Below are 23,732 nucleotides of genomic sequence, written 5' to 3' on the forward strand. Positions count from 1 at the left end.
TATCCAGATAACATTTAAGATTGTTACCAATTCCTTATAGGAGCATCCTCATAAATAATTATAGCTGTACTATTTGGTACAGCTATGTGAGAAAGAATATCCAACACAATAAAATGTGATTCTCACCATTGCCCATAGCTAGAGGTTGAGAGCTTACATATTCAATATTAAGCTCACTTTCTAGATAGTAAAAAGAGGTTATTTCCCCTGAAGATTTTAGAGCTGATCCCAATAGTTTGTTTACATCTACAACCCATTTTTTAAATCTTTGAACAACAACGTTCGTGTGTGCATTTGGAACTTAATTCTTACTTTTTAAAAAATTTGATAATTGAAGAGGGAAACTCTTCCATGCCATGTATGATGAAATTAATAACTGGAAATTATAATTCCAGTTATTCCCCTTTGAGAATTATCTGTGTGATTGTCATGAGTCATGTGTTTACACATGTTCTGTGTGTACACAATAAATGAATGACATGTTTGTAGTATTGTTAAAACTAGGTATGAGTAGATGTTATTTATTTAAAATTTTCTATCCCATCTTCCTCCACACTGGCACCCAAGGTGGCTTACAACAATGGTCCTAAAGCAATCTCAAATAACTAGCTGGGCCAGCGCAGAGCATCTGCGCGCTAGTTCTCCGGCCAGTCCGGCCAATCCTTAAACTCCCCCCTGCCATCCAAGATGGTGGTGGAGGTGGCGAAAGTTCCTTCTGTGAACTCTCCTGCCACTCAAATGACAGGTCAGGCCATTTTGGGCCCATTTCGGGACTCCCTGTGCAAATGGCCCAACCTGTAATTTGGGTGGCAGGAAGGCTCACGGAAGGAGCTTTTGCCACCTCTGCCACCATCCCCACCTTGTTCTCCCCTCTTCTCCATAGGGGCTGGCCATGCTGTAAGTGTTGGTGCAGGGCTGGCCATGTGCCACCACTGCTGCTGCCTCTTCTTCCTCTGGCCCCTCAGAGCACCGCCACCACCTCAGCTCCAACATGGCGGCCACCAAAAGTGAATTTGCCTGGGGAGTGTGCGCATCAGCAAGAGAGGGTGTACGCTCCCACAGTGTCCTGATTGGTTTAGCATTGTGACAGCAGGGTGAAGGCAGGGCTTGCCACATACAACCTAAGTCTTTTATATAGAGAGATAAACAATTTAATGGGGCCAACACAAGGGTAATAAGCACACAGCATTTTCAAAAAGTTAAAAAATAAATAAGAAAGTTGAAAACCCCATCTGAAAAGGAGAGTTTTTAGTTTATATCAGTAATGAGAGAGCCAAATGGATCTCACGTATTGAGGAATTCCATAGGGTGAGTGCCACCACAGAGAATGCCCTATCCTGCTCCTGTGTCACCACCAGCTGAGCTTCCACTTTCCCCTTTCTATTTCTTTACTGTTCTGTGGGATTGCTCTGCTCTGCTTTCCACTCCACCCAAATTTCTGTTCAATTCAAATAATTTCTAAAACTGGAGCACATGGCTTTCTACTCCATTTCATGTGCATCTTTCCCCCCTCTTTGTCACCACAACACATGCAAAAAACCCATCTTGATCTGATTGTATGTATGATTGTTGCTTCAAGTACAATCTCATCAAGACTGCTTTTGTATTCTTTCTCTTTTTCTTTCCAGTGCTTTATCTTATGTGCACATGGATAGTGTGTGTGCTGGAGAGAAAGACACAAATGAACAGAAGGAACGCTGTGAGAAATGTCAGATGCATAGTGCTTTGTTCAAAATTTGGAAATTTAAAAAGGAAAAATTGAGAATTCTTATTGCATCCATTTCACTTCAGAAGTGACCTCAAATAATACACAACTAAAACTAGTCCAAAGTCCTGGAAGAATTATGGATAAGGAAATTTCAGAGTAGCTCAGTGGCTTTTGAACAACTCTGGGAATTTCCTGGTAACACTGAGCTAGATTTACGATGATCTGATGACTTGGAAATCCGTTATACACGTCCTGACAAAGTATATGTATTATTTATACTTTTTTGCAGGGGGAATTTGTTCACATGTGAAGCAGTCCTGAGGTAGGTGAGTGTTGTTGGGATATGCAACAGCCACAGCTTAGAACTTATTGTATAGTTTGTATGTAATCTGCTGTAAAGCCGGAAGGGGCACAGTAGCAAGGAGTTATAATGAAGGGAAAGAAGATGTTTGTTTCCTTCTTTGATCCTCCCTTTGTTTGGTTGTTGATTGGAGTTTCTGGGTGTTCCTAACACTTCTGTTCCTGTTCCTGTCTTGGGGGTTGTGTGAATTGTCATGTTTTTGAATTGGCCTCTAAGTGTCTTTGTGTACTGAATTAATTAAACTTCCAGGGGTATTTGCTCTGTATTCTGATAGCAGACTTGATATTGTTGCTTGATATTGGGCCTTGGGCCTGATCCAACAGCGCTGTTCTTATATATCAAATTTCACACCATGTAAAAATGAACATGACCAGGAATTATCTTCTACTCATGGGGTCAGACAGGGTTGCGTCTTGGCCCCTACATTGTTTAATCTCTTGATTAATGATTTGCACCAATGTCTGGAAAAGGTGGATTCACATGCTCCGAAGCTGTCTGATAAACGAGTGCCGGTGTTGTTATACGCAAATGACGCAGCTGTATTATCTCAGACTAGACTAGGTTTGCAAAGATTGCTGTATGCTTTTGCCTGCTACTGCAACGATAACAAGTTAGTTATCAATTATAAAAAAATCAAAGGTCCTGGTTTTTTCTAAATCCAGGAAATTATACAAATTGGTAGTAAATCAGAACCTGATTGAGCAGGTTTACAAATATAAATATTTAGTTATTTTCCCCAATATAATCTTTACTGGAATACTCACAGTCTGCCCTCCATCCATATAGCCCGTAAAACTCTTAGTGCCTTTTTGCACTTCTACTGTTCTAAAGGTGGCCAGTATATACCTATGGCACTCCAGGTATTTCGGGCTAAGATTGTGGCTCAATTACTTTTTGGAGCCTCACTATGGATACAGGGGGTAACAGCTGAATCGGAGAGAGTACAGTCTATATTCCTAAGAGCAATCTTTGCAGTGCCTAAGTGTGTGCCATATTTTGTTCTTTGCCTGGAATCTGGGTCTTTCTCTATAGCCTGTAAAGCTTGGGAATTTACTTTTGCTAGATGGATTAAACTCTTTTTAGAGATTCGGGAATTTTCTTTCTTCCGTTATTTATGGTTGGACTCTTATCCAAACCCCTGGCTATCTTATGTAAACAACAAAATAATGCCGTTGAGACTTTCTCCTTCTGAACTATTTACTCTGGAGAATAATAAGGTGAAGGAAATACTATTTCTACGGTTGCATGACATGAACATCAGGAACTTATGTCTTCGGCTAACAGGACCTGCTCTCCCTTACATTTTGGGATTCCCCCCCCCCCCCCATGGGAGATAGAGTTGCAAATTATCTAACAACGTTTCACTTTTCCTAGCTTTGGGTTGCGTTTGCTCGGGCTCGCTTAAATGTGCTGCCCTCCTCTCTTTTGGAAAGGAGGTTCGCTAAGGATTCTTCAGCTACAGTTTTCTGCCCTTATGGCTCTGGCCTCCTGGAAACTGTTACCCATGTTCTGTTATATTGTTCTTTGTATCGAGGTGTCAGAGAAGAACTTATTTCCCCCGTTAGTTAGATTTCCTGGAAGCTGTGAGCTTTTTGTATACACAATATTGCCTCGCGGATACAAGCTGTGAGATCACAAAAGTGGCAGCCAATTTTTTTTTATATTGCTATGAGATTGAGGTCTCAATTTTAGGAGCTGTTTTACTGTTTTTAAAGTAATCTATCCTGGATGCTTGTATACTGCTTTATTGTGTGTTATTATCAGTTACTATTTGTGTATATTAGTTATATTTGTTATTCTGATTTTTATCTCTTGGCTGGCCAACAGCTGTAATAAAAATTGATGACCAGGAATTAGTGGAATATTTCATATCAGCACCACAAGAGGGAGTATTACGTTCTTCTCTTGGAATATAGTTTATATTGGCAGAGGGTGACCATCAAAACTAGTCATTTAAATAATGCTGTTTAAAAAGCATAATACTAAGCTCCCCACCCAATATGTTTGAGAACTTGAAGACCAGGAGTTATACCTGATAATCTGGGGTCAGGGGGTGAGGGATAGTTATTGCTGGTGACACTCCAGGTTAGAATAATTAGAACACTTCCTACAATGGGCACTGTGGTTGACCAAGTGTCTAGTACAATAACCTGAAGCAACCTGGATCAAAACACACACACCCCAACACAGTCCATAACATGTGGTGATAAGATCTGAGCCTCTACATTAGTGTCATCCATTCATACTTTTAGCAGAATGGGCTGACTAGGGAAAACTGTTCTGCAGAGGGATAAATGGGCTGGAGAACATCTGAAGTATGTCTTACATAATGGAGAGTCATTTCGGGTGATCTTTTGGTATAGTTGTGATCTATGAGAAAGCTTGGGCATATAGCACACTTCTAGTTTAGATCATAAGTAGAGTCTTGTGGCTTCTGAAAGATGAAATAGACTTATTGTGTAATATGTTTTTGTGAACTACAGCCCCTTTCTTTCATCAGTTCACGAAGTGTTATCCTCAATTGATCAACATTATAGATATAGAGAGAAAACTGTTGCTTTATGGTTTGTGGCATCTCCTGCCTCTAAGAAAACTTGTGTGAGAGCATGTGAATTGGCATTATTCACAGTTTTGGGAAGCCTTCAGTGGACAACCACCTGCAAAGGTCAAAGCTAGGTGAGGTGAAGTAGACTGGTCAGAGGCAAGATACATCTTTCATTCTCTGCATTCTTTGGGGCTTTGGTGGGTAGAAGTGTAAGCAACAACGTTGCAAAGGATAAAGAAAATTCCACTATATAAACTGGAGTGACCTCTCTATTTTAGGAAAGAAATATAAACTGGATTTAGTAATCACAATAAATGATTCATGTGAATCCAGATGAGAAAGAGGAAACGGTAATCCGGTATTTTTGGACATGTATTTGAAGGAATAAAACAAAACAAAAGTCACCTTTTCATTTCTTTTTCTTTCCACGTGCCAGTTGCTACAGTGGCCTTGAAATCATTCCCTTGTTATACTAACAGGAACAAAAGAAAAATTATGTTAATCTGTTAGGTCTGTTTTCAGCTTATTGATTTTGTTGCAAGACAAGCAAAGGATTAGGAATGATACCTCTTACATTTTTGCTATGACTGTACTGAAAAGTCTGGTGTGTTGTTTTTTTAAAAAATCAGAATAATAGAACTTAGACGAACAGAAGGCTCATTCACATGTTATGTTCAACACTTGTGCAATGAGTGTACAGTGTACACAGGTACAGATTTGTAGACAAGTACAGTCATTCATATGTTATATTGAACACAGGTACAGAAGTACACTTTCTATCTGTATCATGCATTTGAAGGGCCTGTATCCAAGTTTACTTTTAAAATGAACACAGGTACATTCACACAAACATGTGTATGACTGTACAAACATCTGTACACTCATACAGCATAAGGTCTGAAATGGGCTTTCATCTCCATTGAAAGTAAGTTTGGCTCTTTGTCTAACCAGAGGCATTCTTTGGATTAGTGCAGGAAGTGGTGCATGAAAACAGAAGGAATGGCCAATACCTGGTAGGCTCCTTTTGTTGTCTGACCATCAGTCAACATCCTCATAACTGCCTGGACCAATAGGCTTAGGTCAAATGCATGGGGTATAGGTAGGGCCCTGGAGAAGACCAATGGTGAGCTTTTTTTCCTCTGGTCCATTCTTGAATTATACATTGAAGGCCCAACCACGGTGCCCATCATCATTTCTTTGCTTATCCTCCCTCCTTCCATTGTGTTTTGCATCCCTCATTTGCTATAGATTAGTGTCACTCACTAGATGCATCCTGGGGAGGATGGGGAGGAATTTTACCCATGGTCCTCATTGTCCCTTGATTCTATGAGGGGTGTTTTTGTCTTTCTCAGTACAAATTAATGATTCCTTTGGAACAGCAGGGAGTTAACTTGCCTAGGGAACAAGAGGCTGCTGGTTCAAATCCCCGCTGGTATGTTTCCCAGACTATAGGAAATGCCTATATCTAGCAGCAGCAATATAGGAAGATGCTTAAAGGCATCATCTCATACTGCACAGGAGATGACAATGGTAAAACCCTCCTGTATTCCACCAAAGAAAACCATATGGCTCTGTGGTTGCCAGGAGTCAACACCAATTCGACAGCCCAACTTTACTTTTACCTTGGTGTTTTGCTTTTGCTTTGACTTGCTCGTCACTACTTGCTGTGTTCTGGTGTTGTGACATTGGGCAGTGAACATAGCCAATGGGCTAGTGGAAGTGGACGTCCTATATTCCACCTTGGGAGTCCCTTAAGGGACTTTGGGAACTTTTATGTATTGTTTAATTTCTGTATCGCCTTTCATAAAACTCATCCCAATTTGGTTTACAAAAGTTAAAATACAATAAAATGCCATAAAATAATTTCAAAATATTAAAATCAATTAAAAACAGTATGGCATCAGTTGTGTTAGGAGGCCAGCCTTTTATATGAAATTGACACATTGGCCACAACCCCTGATCCTGGTGACAGAAGATTTGAAGGGCCTATACTGTTTACTGCCTTCCTCCCTGATCACATCCCTGACAAATGAACTGGGGATACCAGTGTCAGGAGTAAAGATGTCATAATTATCTGGGGTCCCTGCTTCTGCCAAACTACTTCTGGATTTGGAAACTGTAATTAATAAAATTAGCCTGCCTTAAATTAGACAGGTTGCTGTTCTCATCTTTCCTATTTCTGCCCCTGCCTTGGTTTCAGTTGAGGTCACAATGCAAAATTATCTAGAATTTTGATCATTGCTACATTACTGTTTCCTATTTCAGTACTAGCAGCAGACATAATATTCCTGTATATTGGTGAAGCAATATCAATGACACCAACACAAACTAGCTAAAGAAGACTTTAGACAAAAGTAGATTCTTGTCAGGAACAGTGTTCTCTCTAATTTTTTTCATCTGTGTGCAGAATGAATTTTGTTCTGGGCGGCAGTATCAAGGCAGTGTGTGCACATGTGAATTCTGCGTGGGGCCTTCCTGATTCATCATGAGTGGGATCTAAAATTAACTGAGCAGACATCAAAAAACGTGTGAGTGCGCACACATGTGCATGCCTTAGAGGAAACACTGGTCAGGAACATACGTGGAGTAAAGATTATAACAAATTACTTATTTGGAATAAATAATGGTAAAATCCAACTGAAAAACCTGTGTTTTTTATTCATAATTTTTCAGACAGGATGAACAATTTTAGCAAAATTAAATTTTAGCAAAATTAAGACAAAACATATTCCCTCCCCCTTTTATATATTATAGAAATATATCCATCACATTCCTCAAAATTCTTCCTCCTTTAAATAAACATAAAAATAACAAAACAAAACAAAAAGACTCCAGTCACACAATCACTCTGACCACTATTTTCTACATCTTGCACAATGCATAGGATTCCAAGAATGGTCTCCAAATTATCTGGAACATGTCATGAGCTTCCCTTTTAAAATAAGCTATTTTTTTTTTCACATGCAACCAAAACCAGTAAATTGGTAATCCACTGTTCTGTCGCAGGAATGCTCTTCACTCTCCATCTCTGAAGTATAAGACATTTTTCAGAACTAGTGCCCACAATAGCCATAATCCCTTGCCTCTAGATAAATTCCAGTCCCTTGGATAAAGTCCAAATATTGCTAAAGAAGCGATCAATTCAAAATTATCATAATTAAGCATAACCATTGGGATTGGGCAATTGGCTGAATTCAGTCCTGCCCTCAAACAGGTGATTGACAGGCACTGCTAATATTCATAGTGCCTGCCAACCATGTTTTAGGTGAGGACATAGGTGCAGATCCTTGCAGATAGCAATGTACACACTGACCCTGATGGGATATTTCAAGTAGAATTTTAGTTAAGAGGGGTTGTATACTTATGCTCTAGTATTTTCATTTTGATGTTTTATTAGATATTTAGAAATTTTGTAAATGCAAAAGGTATGAAGCATTATGATAATGGTCTCTTACAGTAATTCCAGATACACATGTTCAGAAAATTGCAGAAGAACCATACTTTTAACTGATCTAAGATGCTTTGGTGGTTGATTGGAGCTATAGATTTCAGTGGGACTATTCCCTGTACAGCAGACAAAGCAATTCTGTCTTCCAAGATTAGTGTCCAAATGCGGGAACACTAGATATGCCTAATTCACCAGTAAATACTTACATGGATCAATTTTCTGTTATAATTTACCATTATTAATTTTCACTTCAATTAAAGGTCCTCCTTAATTCCCAAATCAATAGTTATCTCTCTTATACTTCTATAAAATTAATCAGGTCTTTCTTATTAATAATGCTTTGGAATGTTTTCCCATACCAAAAAGATTTCAAGGGCAAAATGGATGTAGGTGCAGAGACAACTAAAGGATTAGATGCAATTAAGTGCTTGAATATTTAGTCTACAACGATACAGAACTAAACGCAAGAGCCTAATAATTGCCTTAGGTTTTTATCGGTATCACAAACCATGCTATCTCACAGATTTGTCTAACTGATCTCCAAATTACAGGATGGCAAAAGAAATTTTCTTCGCATTAACTTGGCTGGTGATTTACCCTGTAGTGTGCACTAACGTAGCAGGTCTGCTTCTGTTGGACTTATTTGTTGGTTTTAGTAAATTTATTTCTTCAGGCCAGACTGAAATTTTTTTTCCTAGTCCACAAGCAATTGAATTTTGGCACATCTCACTGTATCTGGAGAGCAATTTGCTTTTAGAGACCTCTAAGAAAATCTCTTTTTCTCTCAGAATTCTAAATCAATTCATTTTGTTGATTGTACTGTTATACTATAATACTCTATCTTTTCTTTTTTTTTTTTTGCTCAAGTTCTGGACAATAACCTCAGTTCAAACAAATATAAGCAAATGGCCTCAAAAGGCCCTAGGACTGAGTGGACAAAGCCCAGCCAGTGACTCTTCAACCTTGAAGAAAAAGCTGTTCAACCCTAGAATTGTCTAACCCAACTCTGGGAAGCTTCCTAACTCAAACAGCCAATAGATTAACCAAAGGATTGTATTACAGTCTCTGCTAGCTATTCCCATAGCTGATGCTTTCGTGACCTCTTTAGCTTATAGTTGGCTTATAGCTGGAAGAAAGAAACAACAAACACTTCTTCCCAGATTCCTCAGTGGTAAATGCAAATACTGTAAGCAGCAATGTTTGGAAACTATCCAATTTGTAAGGGGCAAGGAGTAGATGAAAGGGAGTAGGATAGTGTAAGGTTGTTCCAAAAACCGTTGCTTGGAAGAGTCTACAGTGGCCAAGCAGAGCAGATAGGACGCAAGACAGCATGAAGCAGAAATGAAAATGGGAAAGGGTAGTATATTAATTAGTGAAGCAGCAAAAAGGGGTTATTGAGGGAGAAAGTGTGTCTGGTTCCATGTTTAATGAGGCCCTTGGAAAGGTGGCTTGCCTCAGTGGGCCCACTGACCTTCCTCTTACCTTGATGAAAGGGTTGCTACATAGGAACATAGGACCACTGAGCTATCTAGCTCAGTAATGTCTACACAGACTGGCAGCAGCTTCTCCATGGTTACAGCCAAGAGTCTCTCCCAGCCCTATCTTGGAGATGCCAGAGAGGAAATCTGGGGCCTTCTTTCCAGAGCAGCCCCATCTCCTAAGGGGAATATCTTACACTGCTCACATGTAGCCTCCCATTCAAATGCAACCCAGGGCAGACCCTGCTTAGCAAAGGGGACAATTCACAAGACCAAAGGGGACAATCCACAAGACCAGCTCTCCTTCCCACCACTGCCTCTGGCAGCAGGGGGCTAGCAGGAGCAACAATAGCATTCTGAACAGCAGCTGCCAGTTACCATGTGTTCGCTCTTGTTCTCTGATGCAGCATATGGGGCACTCTGGGAGAAAAAAAACATGCTGACTGGCAACCAGTGGCTGCCGGTTAGAAGAACACCATTGTTGTTACTGCCCTAAAACCCAAGACTGAAATACTTGCTGCCAAGGTAAGGAGGGGACTTGCCCAGTCATTGACTGTCAGCTGCCAGTGGGACCTAATCCTTCCCGAAGACCCCAGGACAAACGTTGGCAGTGGCCTCCCTGGGGCACTTGGGTCTTGGCAAACATACCAGGTGCCCTGTGTTGATGCTGAAATGGGGGGGGGGGGGAGCAAAGAGGGGGTCCTCAAGAAACAGGAAGGGCTGGAATATGTAGGGGCCAGGAAAAGGCCGTTAAGGAGAAACAACTGGACGGAAGGAACTGAGAGGTGTGGTGGATTGGGTTGCCCCTAGTATAAGGAAGGTAGAGGAACAGAAAAGAGGAGGGACAATGTAAAACAGCAGGGAATCCTGAGAAGACATGCACTCTCATCTCAAGTAGCTGACTTTACAGGAATTTACTGTTACATAGGCAATCTATCAGAAAATAGCAAGGACACATGTCAGCCACGTCCCTCCCTGAAGTACAGACTTCAGCCGCCATGTGAACAGCACTCATGGTATATGTTTGCACATTTTCAGCTGGATGAGACTCTGTATTTGGCAGCTAAGGAGCCCTTAGACACAGAGAGTGCACTGATCTCTCCCTTATGAGTGTTTTTCCTCATTTTACTCAGTATGTAATCCAGATAATTATATACTACACTCAACTTTACATTGGCTAACCTACGTTTTCATACCCACTGCTGCCCTCTCTCTATGACCGGATGGCCTTTTTCAAATGTTAAGCAACATACTGTTAAGAAATGTGTAACCCACAAGAAATATGTAGCTCTAATAACACTGGTGTGTGGGGAAGCAAGTGTGAGATCATTCCTATGTACTAGAAGCTGATTACAGTGATTACAACAACAAATGTACTTACTTACTACAAGCTACAAGCCATAGTTTGTACTTGTGGGCTACATATTTTGTGAATGGATATGTTATTTCTGATCAGCTTTAATTTCTCTCTACTGAAATGGATGCATCTCATGACCAGAGGCATTCTAGGGTTTAATTTTCATCCTTATATTATCTCTTGGGTTGCTAGCAGTTGGGGAGATGACACAGGAGGCACAAGGAAAAGCTGGCAGTTGTACATTCTAGCTGTAGAAAGAGTTTAAGGCAAGTTAATGCTTGTTCAATTAAAAATTTCACTCTACTTTAATGATATTGGTTGAGGGCCAAAAAATGAGTTTGCCATATATAACAAATAGATGCATTGCCTTCCAAGGTAGGAAAGGTTCAGGAGTTCAGGAGTAGGCAAATTAGTTATGTAAATTATAATTGATTTTCATTGGCACCCATATCATTTGTATAGCTAAGTATCAATGAGGGCCCTGTTTGTTTTATTTTGTTGTTAACTAATCATGCCATAGCTTCTAAATTGACTGCATGCAGGAGAGAAAGGGTGTAAAGGCTCAGAATGTCTGTGCTCACTCACTGGAATCGACAAGACAGAGAGATAGTGTACATACACAGAGAGATACTGTATATATAACCGTAGAGAGCTATTGGATAAATTATTCACGTGCCATTGAATGTTGAATTTAGCATGCACATAGGAATGGATATTTCGCTTCTTGTACATTTTGAGCAATTCACTACAAATCTGCTATGCCTTCAGGGCTGATGTTACAGCAGTATAGATTATATCATCAGTGCAGTCATTTGAAATAATGATATCAAAATGATGAGCCTCAGGAGCTGGGGAACTTGGGATCATTGGTGGCTTGCTCCCCTCAAGTGAAGAAGCAATTTGTCTGAGCTAGACAATTGGATGCTTCAACCTGCTGTCTGACTAGTCTTCTCAGGGGTTCTTAGCAGTCTGGTGAGCATATCTAAATGCAGCTTTGAACCTGCATTGATATTGTCAAACTGCACACTGTTCTTCAAGCCACACATGCAAAAAAGCAGGTGTTTCTGGTAACATGCATAACAGTGTTACGTCACTGAAAAGCACTCTTTTAAACCCACTATGAGAAATATATGTTTAGATATGTGATTGCATGCCTTGTCACAACCATAATGTTGTCTTAATGGGCTGGTTTATCCGCCTCTCCCCATTGCATGCTGAACGAGTAATATGAGAGGTATCTATACAGGTACACCTCATTTGAATTGCCAGGCATAGGCTGTGGTTGATTAATATAGGTGTGATGAGGTAGAGTGTGCAAGCCCCAGGTTCAGCCTTGTATCTTTCCTGCTGCATGTATTATCTTCTAGAGTCATGCAAGGATAGTTTTTTGCAATTCAATTTTACTTCGGATCAAATAGCAAAAAATTGAATTGGTCCAACTGGCCAGCTATAGCCAGCCGGTTTGACTAATCAAATCAGAAATTTATGAAAATTCCACAGTTTGCCCAAAGGGAACTCAAATCACTTCATTCGTTCTCCATAAGTAGGTCCTAGGGACACCAAAGTGGGTTGGGTGGTGATGCCGCCACAGGTGCTGCAGCATTGCCATTGTCCCAAGAAGCTTGGTGTTCTTACCCCTGCTGACCTGTGTTCTGCAGTGCTTGAATGGTACCCTGCAGTATTCTGCAGAGTAGTGTTCTGCAGTGGATGTAGACAGCATGGTGTGGGTCACCATGGCAGAGTATGAAGTAGTCCCACACCATGCTGTTCTTGGTCTGGGATCATTTTGGTGGTGGTGGTACTGGGGCTGCTGGTTCATTCTGGGGACCACCACTGCTGCCATCCACCCAGGGCTGAGAAGGTCCAGGAATAACTGGAATGACTTCCACCTGCTCTTCCTCAGTCTCAAACATGGGGGTCGCACTCCCAACTGGGATTGGGAAGGATGGAGAGAGTGTTCTGGCTGGGGTAGCAGCCAACAACAACACCTCCTCCACTGCAATGGAAAGGATAGCTTCTTCCCTGAAAGGGGAAGACCTCCCCACAATTTCTATCTCAGTCTCCACAAGTGACTTGGGGAATAGGCCCCTCTTTGCCATCACCCACCATGACCAGCATCACCCCTCCCTCTACCTGCCACTGTGCTCCTGGATTTGCTTTGGACCCTCCTGGACATCTTGGGTTTATTTAAAATTTAAGCCCTAACTCTGATGAAGGGGAGGGAGAGAAGAAGCACTTTTATGGGGGCTTGGACCCAAGGGTGGTCTATTTATGCTCTGTGTGCCACACACAGTGCTATCTATATCTTTTGCTTGGGCATTATGGGAGTTGTAGTCAACAACATCTGGCAATCCCTGTTAGAGGGAACACTGGAAGGGAGAATTGGTGAAAATGGCCCTTTCCCATTAATTGCACAAAACATTTTCCAGCACATGCCATTTTAGTCTTGCATGTAAGTCTGTGGGAGCTCAGAACAAAATGGGATGTACTTGCATCTAATTCAGCTAACTGCTTGCAATGAACTAATTTGGCTCATAGCTTCAAGGAAAGCTTTTTCCACATGGATATTAACTGACACAAAAAATTATTTGATGAGCAAAAACAGGCAGCATAACAAATGAAATAAACAGATGATTTAAGACTTCCCATTCATTTTGTGTATGGCCACCTTAACACAGAACAGCAAACTGCAGGTCCAAAGACCCACAGTTTGCCTCCACCCACCCTGGATTCACGTGCTCCCAGATTATCACTATCTTCAGTCTTTATTTGTGGGGGGGGGGCTGTTTTTGGAGGGGACTGAACAACAATGGGGCAAGTCAAATGGAAGGGAAGGCAAAGAAGGGGATTTCTGTGGCCCATCTCTAACCCACCCCTCCTGTCCTACAGTCTTGCCATCTTCCCCAAACTATGCCCTATTTAAAAAAATTGAATGTGACCAAGGCATGGGGAAGGGGGGTCTCTCACCTTCCAATGTCTTCAGCTGGGGGCTTCCAGTGGCATCTTTGGCTGGAGTCTGTGAGGTGTTACTCTTGGAGGCACTCTTAGTCCGAGCATACACCAGGACTGAACAGCTGGGTGGAGAGCAGGTGGGCATCAATCAAGCACCCACCCAAACAAAACAAAAAAGGCCCCTCCACCAATGGAAACATAATCAGAAGTCACAGCACACCAGCCTACCCCCCCCCAAAAAAAAATTCAGTCCAGAGTGCAGCACCCAAGAAGAGGTGCAGCTTGAAGCTACAAGAGAAGGGGGGGACACAGCACAGCACCCCAGTTATTAAAGCCACCTGGGGTGGGGTGGCTACAAGCAAGGATAATAAAATATAACTGGGCAGCACCCAGTTAAGCCAAAGGTGCTTTAAAAGATTGGGGGGGGAGCAGCTGGCACTCCAAGTTTATAGGAAAAACAAACTGGGGGCCAGGCAAAATCACCACCACTATTCTTCTTTCTCAGTGCCGCTGTAGTCTCTCTCTCTCTCTCTCTCTCTCTCTCTCTCTCTCTCTCTCTCTCTCTCTCTCTCTCTCTCTCAGCCTTCTTTTCCCAAGGCACAAAACAGCAATGGCTCTCTCTGCTCAATCAGCCCCTCCCTGCTCCTTCCCCCAAGCAAATGGGGGCACACTTGCCCATGCCAACACTTGATTTGAATGACAACAACCCAACTAAGAAGTAAGGATATCTCAAGCCAAAACTGGAAGCCAATGCCAGAAAGCCAATCAGCAAGGGAAAAACACAGAGACAAAATAGCACCCGTGATGCGAATCACATGAATCAATTCGTGTCTGATTCAATTCAACCTTGAATCAGTACCTTCATCTAAGGGGTGATTCGACTAATGGTCAATGTGTGAATAGTCCCAATCTGGTGCAAATCAAATTGCACATCCCTATAATCTACCCACCTGGGCTCTGTGTCAACTAGCTACGCTGTACTTATTTCCATTGTCACACACTGGAGAATATGTATTGGTGTTTTACAAGGTGACAAAATGAGGCTGGATCTCACAACCGAAAACTGGATAAAACACAGGTTTGGGAGCGGTGCATGCTACCAACTTTTGGTTACGTGGAAGTAAACAACTAGATATGATGGGAGAGAAGTGATTGTGTGGGAGACAGGAGACAGTTAGGGATGTGCACAGAACTGGTTTGCCCAGTTCAGTTCTAATCTGAACTGGATTCAAACTGGACCAGGCATGTTCAGTTCTGTCACCCCCAAATGAGGGCCCAGCTCATTTTGAATTAGAACCAGTTCAGGGGTATTAGCAAGAGTAATTTTTTGTTGTACTTACTGCCGCCTCTGGGTTCGGCAGCTCTGGGAGGGTGCTGCTGCAGCCGTGGGTGGTGGGTGGTGGGGGTTGGTCTCTGGTGGCTTCCCCTTCCCCCACTGGTCTCACCCGGTCTTCAAAGGGCTGTTTTGGCCCATTTGGGGGCTATTTTGTTCCTTTGAGTGTACACGACATCTATTTTTGAGGCTGCCATGCATGCGTGCTGGCCATTTGCATGTGGAGATTGCATATTCATGTGGAGAAAACGTCCCTGAAGCCAAATTAGTTCACTGCAAATAGCTGAATTAGGTGCAAGTGTATTCTATCCTGTTCTCAGCTCCTAAGTACAGGGGCTGATTATCCAGATGAGTTTCGCATGTGCTGAAATATGATTTGTACGCACAATGGGGCCGGGGTGATTTTTGCTGATCCCTCTTCCTTCTGCAGTCCACTGTGGCTCCTGAAAATAGGGGGCATTCTGAGCTCGATATATGCCACATAACTCTCTTTTTAACTCTTCAGACTGACAGTAGCCTTTTAAAGATGTGGAGCCATTCTGGAGAAAATGAAAATGATGGTGGCCAATGGAGGAGAGCAGAAATACTCTTGGGAAAGCTGAGGAACTTTGAAGTCATATTTGAGGGCATTCGAGCCAAATATCTTGGAGGCGGAGCAGCAATCGATGACATTGAATACAAGAACTGCAGCACAAGTAAGGTTACACCCTTGTTTAGCTTGTTGTTCAGAGAATGGTGTTCCACAGTCTGTGTGCTGCCTCTGAGGAGGTGTGGCTCCTGTGCCCACCAGCTGCACTTCTGGTAGTGGATAGATAGAGAGCAAGGCCTCAAAAGCCTAATAAGCTGGGCAAGACCATGTGGAAGAAGGTAGTCCTTTGGTTATGACCAAGTGCAGACTATCTTAAGAACAAACCCATAACTCTTTCTAGAATTGCTGTGAAAAAGGTGGACACACCCTCAGGTTTCCAGATTTTCTGCGCTGGCAAAATGTTGAGTCCAAATAATATATAAATACAAATACAACAAATATTTATTTCCTGCTTTTCAACAAAAGTTGCCAAAGTTTACATGGATATAAATAAAATGGCTCCCTCTCCCCAAAGGGCTCACAATCTAAAAAAAGAAAGATAAACTAGACACCAGCAACAGCCACTGGAGAGAAGCTGTGCTGGGGATGGATAGAGCCAGTTGCTCTCCCCCTGCTCAATAAAAAGAACCGCCACTTTAAAAAGTTGGCACTCTGCTCAGTTAGCAGGGGGAAGGGGGAATATGAGGGACTTGATCACTCCAAATATAACAGAAATACAGAGACAAAGGCTGCCTTTGCACATAACGCCAAACTAGAGACAAACTCACCTCCAGTTCAGCCCCTATGTTGTCTGAATCATCAGAACCATGGCTCGCGGACCCAACCACAGTTCCGATTTTGTCCCCAAACCTGGAAATGAACCCTTAGTTTGTAGTGAACTGTCACCCAACCAAGGGTTAATTCCCTCGTCCATGTCATCCAGATTGGGAATTTAACCCAAACAGGTTAACGGATGAAGCTCCTCCTGCAGGCTTCCCTCCCATTGGCTGGTGCGGGCTGTCCTTCCAAGGTCGGAGTAAGCCCACTCAGCCAGTCCTACCCCTGTTGCTGCTCCCAGACTGAAGATAGTGATAATCTGGGAGCACATGAGTCCAGGGTGGATGGAGGCAAACTCTGAGTCTTTGGACCTGCAGTTTGCTGTTCTATGTGAAGGTGGCCATACACAAAATGCACAGGAAGTCTTAAATCATCTGTTTATTTCATTTGTTATGCTGCCTGTTTTTGCTCATCAAATTTTTTTTGTGTCAGTTAATATCCATGTGGAAAAAGCTTTCCTTGAAGCTATGAGCCAAATTAGTTCATTGCAAGCAGTTAGCTGAATTAGATGCAAGTACATCCCATTTTGTTCTGAGCTCCCACAGACTTACATGCAAGACTAAAATGGCATGTGCTGAAAAATGTTTCGTGCAATTAATGGGAAAGGGCCATTTTCACCAATTCTCCCTTCCAGTGTTTCCTCTAACAGGGATTCCCAGATGTTGTTGACTACAACTCCCATAATGCCCAAGCAAAAGCCATTGCAGCTGAGGATTCTGGGAGTTGTAGTCAACAACATCTGGGAATCCCTGTTAGAGGGAATACTGCTCCCTCCTTTAGCTCTCTGCATCTTCCAAAAATATTTAGTGTCTGACAATTCTCAGGGACATACTTTCAGGAGGCACAGTGGACTGCACAGAGAATGGGAGATTGTTGAAAATTGCCCCTCCCGTGTTGCATGTGTTCAAAATTTGTCTGGATGTAAAGCACTATGTTGCTTTTCTCAGACTCTTCAACTTTAACAAAGCATCAATCAACCTGAACCTCCCAGGCTCTATGTCAATTAAATTAGATATATTTTGTGGTCCAGTAGTGAGGACAGTCATTTTACCTTCTATCCCCCCTGAATCGTTCTCTTGGATGTGCAAACTTTACCTTTTTACTTTTACCTTTTACCTTCACCTATTCCTTCCTTCCTTCCTTCCTTCCTTCATTTTCTGGATTTGTAGACCGCCTCAAACTTCCATCTATGGGCAGTTATTTATCACCCGCTTCTTGCCTCCACACTGTTTCACAGTATGATTTACTCTACATCAACAAACAGAAGTTAGCAGAACTGGAAATTTATGAAGTTTGATTCAGGGATTATTACATTTTGACAAATCTGTGGCTATAGCTTGAATTATCAATATCTTGATGTCTTAGCCAACAAATCGTTACTTATTGTGGGACCCACCTGGCTAGGCTACAATGCCCCAAGACAGAATTCTCAAGAAGCCAATATAATTTGTTAAGTCTGTTCTGTGTCAGAATCAATATATGTCTTCAGATTAGTCCTGGCCTTTTACATGACATATGTGGCTGGGTAAAATTCCCTACAGCTTCTGAATTGAAATCACACCATATTTTATATGACCTAGCTACTGCCTGAGGAAAAGCTTTATCTAGCATTTCTTGAAGACAACTGTCAAGGTCATCCTTAGCCATAGATGTTAGTGATGAACATGCCGATAATGCGCTGCTGTTCCTCTAAGTATCCGAGCATGTGGCAAAACATGCTGATCCTTAAAGGCCTGAAAATGACGTGTTTAAAATATTTTCTGGAATGGTTAATAATAATAATAATAATAATAATAATAATAATAATAATAATAAATTCGATTTCTATTCCGCCATGCCAAAAATGACTCAGGGCTGTTTACACAGAGAAATGATAAATAAATAAAATGGATCCCTGTCCCCAAAGGGCTCACAATCTAAAAGAAACATAAGATACCGTAGATACCAACAACAGTCACTGGAGGTACTGTGCTGGGGGTGGATAGGACCAGTTACTCTCCTCCTGCTAAATAAAGAGAATAACCACATTAAAAGGTGCCTGAATTAGTTGTTAGTTTTTAATGATTGTTATCACTTAATTTTACATCCAAGGAATGTTTCTGAATGTATATGCCTAAAAATCTAACTTAATTAGTCCCATGGAAGAGAAAATATTTGCTTTTTATTTCTTTGCACTATATTTCTGAAAAGGCAGTAATGATATTTGCCGGACTGTGGAAAAATATCTTTACAGAAAGAAAAAACACTGGCTGTTTTCTTATGACATTATTCAGACATGTTGTACATTTATTTATTTATTTATTAGCAATAGCAATAGCAATAGCACTTACATTTATATACTGCTCTATAGCCGGAGCTCTCTAAGCAGTTTACAATGATTTTTAGCATATTGCCCCCAACATTCTGGGTACTGGGTATATAAATTTATATCCCACCCAAACATACATCTCTGGGCGGCTAACAATTAAAACATATATAAAAATTAAAACAATGCAACATATAACACATATATTAAAGTTAAAACAATAAAATAATTTAAAAACCATAAAATTAACAAACAGTATTTTTAATTAAAAAGCTGAGAAGGCTTGGGTTAAAAAAAGGTTTTCAAATGTTTTTTAAAAATAGCCAGAGATGGGGACGATCGTAACTTAGCAGGGAGCGCATTCCACAATCTCGGGCCAGCGACCGAGAAGGCCTGTCTCTGTGTAGCTACCAAACAAGTTGGCAGTAACTGGAGACGGACATCCTCAGATGACCTCAGTGGGCGGTGGGGTTTGTAGCGAAGAAGACGCTCTCTTAAATACCCAGGACCTGAGCTGTTTAGGGCTTTATAAGTTATAACTAGCACTTTGTATTTTGCCCGGAAACCTATCGGCAGCCAGTGTAACTCCATCAGCAAAGGAGTAACATGGTCTCTCCCAGATGACCCAGAGACCAGCCTGGCTGCCGCATTCTGAACCAACTGAAGTTTCTGGACTACATACAAAGGCAGCCCCACGTAGAGCGCATTACAGAAGTCAAGTCTGGAGGTTACCAACAAATATACCACTGTTTTGAGGTCATTGATCTCGAGAAATGGACACAGCTGGCATATCAGCCGAAGCTGATAGAAAGCATCCCTGGCCACCACCTCAAACTAGAAACCAAGGAGAGGTGTGGATCCAGGAGTACTTCCAGACTGCGGACCTGTTCCTTTTGGGGAAGTGTGACCCTATCCAGAACAGGTAGATCAAAATCATCCCTGGAGTTCTGACCCCGCACAATAAGTACCTCTGTCTTATCTGGATTCAGCTTCAGTTTATTCTCCCTCATCCAGCCCATTACTACTTCCAGGCAGGCATTTAGGGAGGATATGCCAGCTCCTGAAGAAGTTGACATGGAGAAGTAGATCTGGGTGTCATCAGCATACTGATAACACCCAGCTCCAAATCCCCTGATGATCTCTCCCAGCGGTTTCATGTAGATGTTAAAAAGCATTGGAGAGAGTACGGAGCCTTGAGGGACACCATACTTAAGCTCATATTTTGAAGAGCAACAATCTCCAATCGACACCATCTGGAACCTGTCCAAGAGATAGGAGTGGAACCACTGTAAAACAGTGCCTCCCACCCCCAACCCCTTCAGATGTTCTAGAAGGATACTATGGTCGATAGTATCGAAAGCTGCTGAGAGGTCCAAAAGGACCAACAGAGTCACACTTCCTCTGTCAATTCCCAATTGGAGATCATCCATCAGGCCGACCAAGGCAGTCTCCATCCCATAGCCTGGCCGAAAGCCAGCTTGAAATGGGTCAAAATAATCAATTTCGTGCAAGACTGTCTGGAGCTGAGAGGCCACCACCCTCTCAATTACCTTGCCCAGCCACGGGAGGTTAGAGACCAGCCTATAATTGCTCAACTCTGAGGGATCTAATGCAGGCTTCTTTAGAAGAAGTCTAATAATTGCCTCAGAGAAGCATTTATGATTTCTACCAGGCTGCCTACAACAGCCTCCCTGCTAGATAGAATAAGCCATTTTGGACAAGGGTCAAGAGAACAAGTGGTAGGCCTTACCGATCCAAGCAGCTTGTCCACATCCTCAGGAGTCACAAACTGAAATTGATCTAGTCGAATCACATAAGAGAAATTGTTGGACACCTCCAGTTCAGACATCAAATTAATTGTGGAGTCTCCATCTAGGTCGGCCTGAATCTGAGAGATTTTGTCTGCGAAAAATTCATTAAACACATCACAGTGGGTGACTGATGCTTCCAAATTCTGGTTTGGGGGTGGGGGCAGATACTAGCCCCTTCACAACCTTGAACAACTCTGCCGGACATGAACTCACAGAAGCAATATGGGCAGAAAAGAATTGCTTCTTTGCCACACGTATTGCCTGAGCATAGATCTTTAAGTGTGCTCTATGTTGTAAAACCACAATTAAATTAAAAAGCTTCGGTGAAAATGTAAGTCTTTAATGACTTTTTCAAAGTTGACAAAGATGGGGAGCAGTGTTCCCTCTAACAGGGATTCCCAGATGTTGTTGACTAAAACTGCCATAATCCCCAAGCAAAAACTATTGCAGCTGGGGACTCTGGGAGTTGTAGTCAACAACATCTGTGAATCCCTGTTAGAGGGAACATGGATGGGGAGGCTCTCATTTCATTAGGGAGTGCATACCAGAGTGTTGGGACAGCAACAGAATGCCCATCTCGGCATTCTGCAGGTGGACCTCTCCAGATGACCTCTGTGCGTGATGACCCCATGGAGTCATGGGGTCATGGAGAAGAAGATGTTCTCTTAGATACCCAGGGCCTAAGCAGTTTAAGGCTTTAATGCATTGGAGAAACTACAGTTCCTACTACCCATTTGGCAACTGAAGAGGTGGAAGAGAGGAAGGAGCTAGGAAAGGTATTTGGGGCGGGGGCTGAAGTAATGGGTGCTTAAGTTCTTCCAAAACATGTATTAAAACCCAATCTGCTATAGAAATTTTGAATCGTAATGCTTATCTTAGAAGATTAGCGGTGAACATTACAAACATGCCAATTGTGACCTCCAAACAGTGCTTGGATAAAATTCAGTAGTATTGTTAAGTAGTGGCCCTAAAGGCAATTTTGTTGTTGCTTTTATAGATTTAAAATCTGTGTTTGATTCCATTTGCAGACACTTATTATAGTCCAAACTTGAAAAAATTACAGTAGATAAGAGACTGTTATTTCTGATGATGCAGCTTTATTCCATATCTTCGTTACAGGTTAGGTATGCCACTAATGGGGCTCTAACTGATTTAATTCCTTCTACTCGTGGGGTCAGACAGGCTTGTGTCTTGGCCCCTACATTGTTTAATCTCTTTATTAATGATTTGCACCAATGTCTGGAAAAGGTGGATTCACATGCACCGAAGCTGTCTAATAAATGAGTGCCGGTGTTGTTATACGCGGATGATGTGGCTGTATTATCTCAGACTAGACTAGATTTGCAAAGATTGCTGTATGCTTTTGCCTGCTACTGCAACAATAACAAGTTAGTTATCAATTATAAAAAAATCAAAGGTCCTGGTTTTTTCTAAATCAAGGAAATTATACAAATTGGTAGTAAATCAGAACTATATTGAGCAGGTTTACAAATATAAATACTTAGGCATTTTTCCCCAGTATAATCTTAACTGGAATACTCACAGTCTGTCCTCCATCCATATAGCCTGTAAAACTCTTAGTGCCTTTTTGCTCTTCTACTATTCTAAAGGAGGCCAGTATATACCTATGGCACTCCAGGTATTTCGGGCTAAGATTGTGGCTCAATTACCTTTTGGAGCCTCACTATGGATATAGGGGGTAACAATTGAATTGGAGAGAGTATAGTCTATATTCCTAAGAGCAATCTTTGCAGTGCTTAGGTGTGTGCCATATTTTGTTCTTTGCCTGGAATCTGGGTCTTTCTAGAGCCTGTAAAGCTTGAGAATTTACTTTTGCTAGATGGATTAAACTCTTTTTAGAGATTCGGGAATTTTCTTTCTTCCGTTATTTATGGTTGGACTCTTATCCAAACCCCTGGCTATCTTATGTAAACAACAAAATAATGCCGTTGAGACTTTCTCCTTCTGAACTACTTACTCTGGAGAATAATAAGGTGAAGGAAATACTATTTCTACGGTTGCATGACATTGGACATCAGGAACTTATCTCTTCGACTAACAGGACCTGCTCTCCCCTACATTTCGGGATTTTCCCCCCTATGGGAGATAGAGCTGCAAATTATCTAACAACGTTTCACTTTTCCTAGTTTTGGTTTGCGTTTGCTTGGGCTCGCTTAAATGTGCTGCCCTCCTCTCTTTTGGAAAGGAGGTTCGCTAAGGATTCTTCAGCTACAGTTTTCTGCCCTTATGGCTCTGGCCTCCTGGAAACTGTTACCCATGTTCTGTTATATTGTTCTTTGTATCGAGGTGTCAGAGAAGAACTTATTTCCCCCGTTAGTTAGATTTCCTGGAAGGTGTGAGCTTTTTGTATACACAATATTGCCTCGCGGATACAAGCTGTGAGATCACAAAAGTGGCGGCCAATTTTTTTTATATTGCTATGAGATTGAGGTCTCAATTTTAGGAGCTGTTTTACTGTTTTTAAAGTAATCTATCCTGGATGCTTGTATACTGTTATATTGTGTGTTATTATCAGTTACTATCTGGGTATATTAATTATATTTGTTATTCTGATTTTTATCTCTTGGTTGGCCAACCGCTGTAATAAAAAATTGATTGTTAAGTAAAATATGAAAGCAAACTATCTTCTGTAGTGTATGTCATACATAGGACTCAAAGCAAAATCTTGTGCAAGTTTACTAGGACTTCGTCCCAATGACTGACATCCAGACTGACACCTGAGTAACCCTATTGAAATTAAGTCACCCTTTGGAGTAACTTCTGAGTAGTACTGTTGAGTAGCTTAGTTTGGCTATCAGCCACTGTGTTCAGTGGGACTTACTTCCTCATACATTGATCACTTGGGTTGAATCAGATCACCTATGTATGACTGACAATCCATAGTATTTCTATTGGTAACCCAGTTCCTCCTGTGTGAATGGTGCATTGTGTTTACATGTTTACACTTGTTATCTGTCTTCAGAGGCACTCTTACCCTTGGATTTCGGGGCCAAAATCCAGGACCTCCA

The 23,732-nt window shown here is 41.7% G+C and overlaps 1 protein-coding gene across 12 annotated transcripts in view; it reads left to right on the forward strand.

The window, feature by feature from the left end:
- The window catches only part of MALRD1 (MAM and LDL receptor class A domain containing 1), a 450,491-nt gene that overhangs the window by 272,913 nt on the left and 153,846 nt on the right, over positions 1 to 23,732 (forward strand). For all 12 annotated transcript variants that reach the window (XR_008310576.1, XM_053266536.1, XM_053266535.1 and 9 more), the window contains one exon: positions 15,688 to 15,877. Coding sequence is in view for 11 of the 12 variants with exons in the window: in XM_053266536.1 (XP_053122511.1) it covers positions 15,688 to 15,877 (190 nt within the window). In the remaining variant the exon portion in view is untranslated. The remainder of the gene's footprint in view (positions 1 to 15,687; positions 15,878 to 23,732) is intronic.

Source organism: Hemicordylus capensis, chromosome 6 (assembly GCF_027244095.1).
Source record: "Hemicordylus capensis ecotype Gifberg chromosome 6, rHemCap1.1.pri, whole genome shotgun sequence".
Lineage (NCBI taxonomy): Eukaryota > Metazoa > Chordata > Lepidosauria > Squamata > Cordylidae > Hemicordylus > Hemicordylus capensis.